We start from the raw sequence: 8,484 nt of genomic DNA, 5'->3' as shown, positions 1-8,484 counted from the left end.
GTGTCCCCCTGCGCCTCTGATAGCCCTCCAATCGCGTCTTTGAGAACTCAAAAAGGAGCCTTTGGAAAAAGCTACTCCTTCAAAGTCTTTAACTCCAGCAGAGAAAGCCAAGAAGAAGGGTAAATCTATTATGTCAGCCTCCTCACCTGATAAAATTTCTTCCCTTATTTCTCTTGAGGTCGAAAGTCAATTTAGAGACCACATTATCAAGAGGACAATTGTGTGTGAGGTCAATGTTAAACTTGATGATTTCCCTAAGTTTTCTAAGATGTTTGAAAAACAAAAATGAATTAAGTCTGTAACTGATTTGGAAGTACCCATTCAAACTCTCGTTCAAGAGTTTAGATCTAGGGTTGCTAATATACACAAATATTAGAGTTGCCTTAGAGAACACCCATATCATTTAAGTGTTACCCTTTCCCTTTCTCATACATAGAATTATAGCTCCGTACAATCCAAAATTCCATGAAGTGGAGACATCTTTGAAAGTTAAAACAGTAGATAAGAACTCATTCAGACAACCCTCCAAGAGTGTTCCATCCTCATCCATTATTGAACATGTGAGAGCTAACACTTGGCAATCCAAGTTGTTCAATTCTATGCAGGATTTGGAGTTGTCCATGGAAAATATGCTTCAATACGTGAAAGAGATGCACTCGTCTTTCAATGCTCGCCTTGACAATCTTAAGAAAGAAGTGAAGAAATCGAAGAATGACTCTGGTGCATCCTCTCTAATTCCTAAAGATCGTCCAATCAGTTCTGAAAAAGGAGTAGAAGATCCTAATCCTAAAGATGAAGTTGTTGCCTCTCCTGCCCCTGTTGATGACCTTATTGTCCTAGTTGTGTCTACTATCAAAGTTCAAGCTGAAGACTCTCACGTCGCTGCCTCTACTACCTCTCAAAAGACTGATTGATTAATTGAGACAGGTTTACATTGATCTTGTGATCGATTTGGTTCTTTGTTCATAAGTTTGACAAATGGGGAGAATATAGAATATTTTTGTCAAACTTATGCTGTATGTGTGCACAACAATTGTGTGTGTGCACAGGGCTACCAAACTTACATTTGGCTTGTTCGTGTCAAGTGTATCCACAACAATTATGTGCTCATTGATAAGAGCTTGAAAATATATATTTTGTTAGTGATTTAATTGGATTATTTGTGGAAAAATGTGTTTTTATTATGAAATTTGAGTTAATTACTTCATAAATACCTTTTACAGGACCACGAGTGTATTTTGAGTATTTTCAGGTTATAAACAATATTTTAATAAAGAAGAATGATGTTGATGGAATTTGTGAAAGTAGGAACAAACGGTGCGAGAATCAGAGTTGAAACGAGAAAGTTGTGACACATTGAAGATGAAACGTAAAACCTGGAAATTTGTCAAGATGAGCATGTTTCGATGTTTTTATCATAACTTGAGCTGTAGAAATCGGAATTTGATGATTCTTGTGGCGTTGGAAAGCTTATTCAGAGAGATACAAAGTTCATGTTGACTTTGCTAGATTCTGAATATTATAGACTTGTGGGAAAGAAGGAACTATCGCTGTGGTGATGGATTGCGAGCTTGTTTGGGTTATTGTATTTTCTTAGTCCGAATCTGAATGGTTTAAGGCATTTAATTTTTTTCTAATAAACCTCCAAAACCTAGAACTATAAATAAGGGTCTTTAATTAGTTTTTAGGGAGAGGAGAGAAGGAGAAAGAGCGACTACTATTTTGGAGATCGGAATTCTTGCAGTTTTAGTTTGCTAATTAGAGAAGTTTTTATATTTTTCTTTCTTGAACTCATGTTTGTTAATACAATGGTTGTTCTTATTACTGCAATTATGAACTAAATTCCTTTTCTAGGGCTAAAGATGTAGCCCAATTTATGAATATGTGTTGATTTTATTGTTGTAAATTTTAATTGAGCATTAATTCTAAATTTTATTATTGTGTGTAATGCTTTCAACTCTCAAGGGCCCGAGAGTTGAATGATTTTATGGGTTGGGTTAAGATCGAGAGATGAAACCTAATTATCTAAGGCAATAAAACTATAGATTGAGTGAACGCTAGAAATATGTTACCGCGATCTGTGAGGCTTTGGTAAATTCCATAGAACTTAATGATCTCTTAACTTCTAAATCCACTTTAAATATATTTTGGGCTATTGTTTAAGGGTTAATTCGCTAATTGTTTGAGAGAAAGTTAGTGAAATACTAGGGAGTTTAGCCTTTAGAATAAGCTTAATTAAGTTAGCAATAATTATAAATGCATAAGATTAAATTGGTGTGAAATCTATGCCCTAGGTTTAGTCTTATTGATCTTTTTACCAAAGTATTAATACAATTCTGCTTTTGTTTGCTTCTTAGTTTGTTTTATTTTTCATTAATTCATTCTTAAAATTTTGTTTCATCAAATAACAATAAAATAGACTAGTTTGGTACTTGGTAGGTAGTTCTCTTGGGATTCGACACTCGTTTACTCTAGCTTTACTACTTGCGCGATTTCGTACACTTGTGAATAGCCTGTCATTTGTGCATTCGCATTAGACTTCTCAACCTGGCACAAGTTGCGTTTTTTGTCTAAAGCAACAAAGGTATTTATTCCTATCTTATGATTTGTCTTAAGGACTACATATAGGTGTCACAATATCCTTTTGTGGTCCAAGGAAAAAACCATGCTTTTCCTCGATTTGGTCGTGGTCTAAAATTAAAGTTGGAATCTTTTCCTCATTTGGACAAACATGAGTCAGCCCTTGTTTGCTGACATGGCACAAATTTTTGAGCAAGAAAACTCCTTTATATTATCTTTATTTTTGCATATTTGTGACTAATCTTTGATATTTTTTATTTGTTTATGCTCTGAATTTTTCAGAGAGTTTTGTTCCTTGAAGGTTCACCATATTTTATTGTGCCAAACTTTCAACATCTCATATACTTGTTGAATTGGGGCCGGAACTTGGTTCCATTATTGATGCTGAAGCGTGGCTTTGGCGTGTGAAGCTTGGGTGGAGCTCAAGTGTTCTTCGGGTATGTTCCCGACATGAAGAGGTCCTTGGAGCAACAAGACAGATTCAGAGGGTGGTGTTTAGTGTAACTAGAACAAGGAGTTTCCTTTGCTGTAGCTAAAATCAACTTTGAATTATATTTTGTAATGTTTGTTGTTTAGTGGATTTGCTTCGATTTGGACTAGGTCCTATGAATGTAGGCTAAGAGTGGTTTTAGCCAAACCATGTATATGCTGGTGTATTTTACATTTATTGTTTATGGATGTTAATTCATGCTTAACTTGATAACCATTAATCAACTTTGTAAAAACTTCCGTTGCAATTTAAAAATGGGTACCTAAACATTAATTAGAGTTCACCAACTCTAACATTTTGCATTTCCCAGCAACTTGAGTTCTTCAACAAGCAAGGAACTCAAGATTTTTATTACAAAATTCACTGCACCCTTTGCCATATCTTGCCTTTTTGTTGTTGCTCACTGCATTGATATCAAAAGCTTTTAAAATTTCTGCTTCATTGCTTCTTCTTTTTTTTTTTTTTTTTTTTTTTTTCTCCTTTTGTTATTTCAATTCATAACATATCTATTAATGGGGGAGCACAATATGATTTATTAAATTTATTTACATTTTTTCTACCACTATATATATATTTTTTCCATATCATCAAGATTTGCTTAATTCAATTCTAACAAAGCATATCTCCCTATGTCCTAGACTAAGTATAGAATTAAAAATCGAATCCAACCTAAATTAATTTCTAGCTAATCTATTTCCACATTGCATTTAGTAACTAACTTGATGTCAGTTCTGCAACAAATTAATCATAATCATAAACTATCTTATTGAAAACTACAATGATTTTGTTCACTTTGTTATATATAATTTGTCACTTATTTGTTCACCTAGAAAAAGTCGGATTAAAAAATATATACATAATTAATTTTATGTAAAAGCAGGTTCGTAGAAAAAACCAACTAAATCCATTGAAACAGGGTAAAACATGGGAGATGTTTTTTATAGGCAAACAACAATGATGACAATAGCAATAGCAACAACAACCACATTTCAAAGTAGATATTACATAGAAAGTTTAAAAAAACTCCCTGCCCTACAACATGGAAATTACAACAAGAAAACGTTGACAATAGATATTGCATGTTGATAACAAGCAATACTATGCCATTATTGATGACATTACACACATGAATTACAAGCAATACATAACCTTTATTACAAGAAAAAGCCATAGTTACCCTGGATGATCATTGGAAAAGATAGATTTATCAGCATCATACTTCATCTGTTCATGACAATAGAAGATTTACATCTGTCAGCTAAATTAATTCATAGGATAAGTAAAAAACAAATGTAAAAAAAGAAAAAGAAAATTCATAATTTCCATAGGTACTTATAGTTCATCTAATAGTTGAATGAAAAATTGATGGAAAAATTAAAAATTGAGAAGGGAGACTTGTGTTAACAAACAAAACAACCATTACAATAACATCAGGAAATCAAATGTGTTTTACAAAATTTTAAAAAAAAAATCACATTTTAGAAGTAAATTACAAAATTATACTTTGTATTAAGTGAAAAGTCAAAACACACCCTAAGTCATTAACTCATTGCCATGAAAAATTATAAGATTTGTCCTTTTCTAGTTGGACAGAAGATATAAAATCAAGATACAATTTAAATGGAATACCTGTTGTTCACGAATAAGAGGACTCATTACTTCGCTCCACTTTTTCAATCAATTGCTCAAAATCCACAAGCAAGATAGATGAGAGATGCTTAATAGTGTGATAAGATAGTTTTCCTTCCATTTCGAAAGTGACAAGGAAATCGGGTATATGTTGAGTAACTTTCTTCCACTTCTCATCTTTTATCATATAATAAATTTCTTTCAACATAAGAATAAACAAAAGAATCCTTAGGTTTCGTAGGTGCTCAAGTCCAATTGGAATCTCTTTCAATCGAGGGCATGGTCCAATACGTAAGCTTTCAAGGTTACACATTGCACCTTGCTCTATAATGATCAACTCCACTTCTTTAAAGTCAAAGAGGAACAAAATTTTTAGTTTTGGAAACCAACCTTCTTTGAAATGTAATTGCTCATCATGGCATGTGTTGTGTAGCCTAAGCTCTAATAAATTAGGTAGGGCTTGAAGGACTCTTATGGGATCATCATTTAATCCTGACAAATCCAAACCAATTCTGACAAGATATTCAAGTTTAAAAATCCAATCTGGCAACTTCTTCATATTTCCTTTTAGGTAGAGGCGTTGAAGACCATGAAGAGGAGAAACCATGGATTCTATGTCAAGAACTTCGTCTCTGCTTGTCGACTGTACAACCAGAGATTCAAGTTTTTCCATATTTGCAATGCAAGCACAAAGATCATTTCCATTTCCATTTTTCAGCCAAACTCCTAACTTTCTCAAATGCGTTAGCTTCCTAAGCTCTTCAGAGTTAGCTTCCACAAAAAATAGTTTTCGAAGATCCATTAAAGACCCTAATCCCCTGGGTATTTTCACTGCTCTTCCATAAGTACCATGCTCGCCCAAACTATATGCCGCTAGATAGCGCAATTTTTTCAGATACTTGATTTCAATTGGGAGCATACTCACATGAGATTGCTTCAAATTCAATGTCTCCAAGTTAAGAAGCTTACCAATGGACTTGGGAAGTACATTTACTTTTGTATTTTTCACACTTAAGTAGTGCAAATGGAAGAGGTTTCCCACTCCTTCAGGAAGATACTCTATAGGACTATCTTCAAAATCAAGTACTTTTATAAGTTTGAAATCCACAAGTGCAGTTATGAAAGAGTTAGGCATCCTATCAACATTGAAAAGAGAAACAGAACGTATCTTTGAATCCTTGATGCTCTCAAGAACACTATCAGTGCTTCCTTGTATTGAAATACGCCGAATTTTGTTGGGGAGATTTGGGTGTTCTCTGTTCACAAAATGAGAGAACCCCAAATATTCTGTCTTTCTAAGGATAATCTCATGCATCAGATCATGGACTCGACAATATCTAGGTCTTCCCATGAAATCCGTCTCTACCACTTGAACCAAGCTTCTGTTAATGAGATCAATCAAGAATTCTTCAGCAACTTGTTCAGATGTGAGGCGTTTGGAATAAGGGACAAAGCCCTCAGCAATCCATAAGCGAATCAACCTTGCACAATTGATTGAGTAGCTTTCTGGAAAAAAACCAAAATACAAGAGACAAGATTTGAGATGGTGAGGTAGACCATAATAACCTTCTAATAAAACTTTGTTGCAATCTTTTAGATGAGAATCACTTCTAAACCGTGAGCCCAAGTCATCAAGTAACTTTTTCCATTCAAAAGTAGCTTTGTTCTTGTTTGAGAGAAGACCACCTACGGCAACAATTGCTAGTGGTAAGCCTCCACATTTTCGAAGGATGTCACGAGACAGTTTCTCCAACTCGGGGGGACAACACCCTTGAGGACCAAAAGCCTTTCTACGAAAAAGTTCAAACGCCTTATCAGAAGGCAAGGGTTGTATCCTACAGACATTAACAAAAGGAATCAGATCAGCAATGCCCTTATTTCTAGTTGTGAGCATAATTCTACTGCTTTTGTTGTTCTCAGTTAAAGCATACTCTATATATCCCCAAAAATCAGCTTTCCACACGTCATCAAACACAACCATGTAACACTTGTCTTTCAATTGTCTCTCAAGTGTGGCAAGCAAATCATTCTCTTCCATTTTATCCATCTCTCCATAAATAGACCCTGTCACACCCTCAAATTCTTGTACAACTTTCCTTAGAATATCCATTTTGGTGCTTTCTTTCCCAACCGTGATCCAAGCCTGGCAATCGAAATGCTTCTTGACTGTATCATTCTTATAAATGTTTCCAGCAAGAGTTGTCTTGCCAAGTCCTCCTTCGCCCACAATTGCAACCACTGAACGGTTAGATGTTCCATTTACCAACAAACCAATCAATTGGTCCATAGTAGACTCGATTCCCACAACTTCAGCACCTTGGATGAAAAAGGAACCAACTCGAGAGTCATGCGGTACAACATCTCCTTGATCTATGTGCCTCAAGTTATAGTGTTCTGCTCTTCTTTGTATATCAGCAAGTGATGATTTGATATCTTTAATCTTTGATGAAATTCCATGGGACAGTATCAGTTCATTTATGAAGCAACACATTTTACAAAGCAAACGCATCAGATCGCTATCGAAATCATGCGGATGTTTTGCCTTATTTAACATGTACTCATCGAGGACGTCTTCAATGTGATAAGCTTCTTCCCTTACTTGTTTTACCCAAGTACTTACGACACCTCCATTGCTTTCTCCTTCTTCTTCAATTGCTGCCCTTGCATCTGCATCCCTGAGGAAAGATTTGATGATCTCCAATTCTCTTTTGATGCTTTCAACTTCTTTCTTTACACTTCTCAACAACTTGGTTTCTTGGACAAGCAAGGAACCCAAGGTTTCTATAGCAAAGTTCACTGGAAACTCTGCCATATCTCTTATCTCACCTTTTTCTCTTGTTAGTCACTGCATTAACATCAAAAGTTTCTGCTTTTTCTATTAATGGGAAAAGCACAATATGATTTATTAAATTTATTTAAATTTTTATGTCAATATATGAATTTTTGTTTTTCATATCATCAGGGTTCACTTAGTACAATTATAACAAAGCATATGTCCTTATGTCCTAAACTATATGTCCCTATGTCCTAAACTAAAAACTGAATTAAAAATCTAGTCCAACCTAAATGAGTTTCTAGCTAATCTCTTTCTACAATACTTATAATAGAATGCATTCAGTAACTGACTTGCAGTCAGTTTTGCAACAAATACATCGTAAAATATCTTATTCAAAACTACAATGATTTTGTTGTGAAATTCATATTTGTTGTAGTGATAAATAAGCATATCAGTTTAACAATAAATTGAGTTTAAATATCTGCTTCATAAATTATAACTGCCAAAGAAGCTAAATTTGATTGATTACCTGTTACTGGATGATATTTGAATAAGATTTAAGAAATAGCACTTGCTTCTTCTTTGTTTATAGAACGCTTTCAATTGAGGGAAAAAAAAACAAAAGGAAAGGAAAGTTAAAGCTTAATTACATTTGTTAGAATAAAAGAAAAGATAACAAAAAATAAAAATTTTGTAGAAACAGCAAAATTTTTCTTTATTAATCTTTTGGAGATTTGAAGCAAGGTATCTATGCTTTATCTAATTTCCAACCAAACAGTTGGAAGGGAAAATAATATTTCTTTATTCATCTTTTGGTGATTTGAAGTCTATGCTTTATTTAATTTCCAACCAAACACTATCTTAATTTTGAGTTCGTTTTGTGCCTTGTCAGATGCTCACTCTTTCATTTGAATTACTCTGGAGAACACGATGTGAGTTTTGTCTTGCTCAAAATGCATGATTCCTCAGGGAATATATACAAATAAAAAGCTCTCTATGCGGATAAAGT

At 34.1% G+C, this 8,484-nt stretch overlaps 1 protein-coding gene across 1 annotated transcript; it reads right to left on the bottom strand.

Annotated features, from left to right (window-relative positions):
- Nucleotides 1-4,706: 4,706 nt before the first annotated feature.
- Nucleotides 4,707-7,511, bottom strand: LOC116142354 (disease resistance protein RPM1-like). Its single transcript, XM_031427780.1, has one exon. It carries the CDS (start codon nt 7,509-7,511, stop codon nt 4,707-4,709), a length of 2,805 nt encoding a protein of 934 aa, XP_031283640.1.
- Between the last annotated feature and the right edge of the window lie 973 nt (nt 7,512-8,484).

This window comes from Pistacia vera, unplaced genomic scaffold (genome assembly GCF_008641045.1).
Source record: "Pistacia vera cultivar Batoury unplaced genomic scaffold, PisVer_v2 Contig407, whole genome shotgun sequence".
NCBI classification, from domain to species: domain Eukaryota; kingdom Viridiplantae; phylum Streptophyta; class Magnoliopsida; order Sapindales; family Anacardiaceae; genus Pistacia; species Pistacia vera.
The sequence above is the reverse complement of the archived record's forward strand: the minus strand, read 5'-3'. Positions and strand labels throughout refer to the sequence as shown.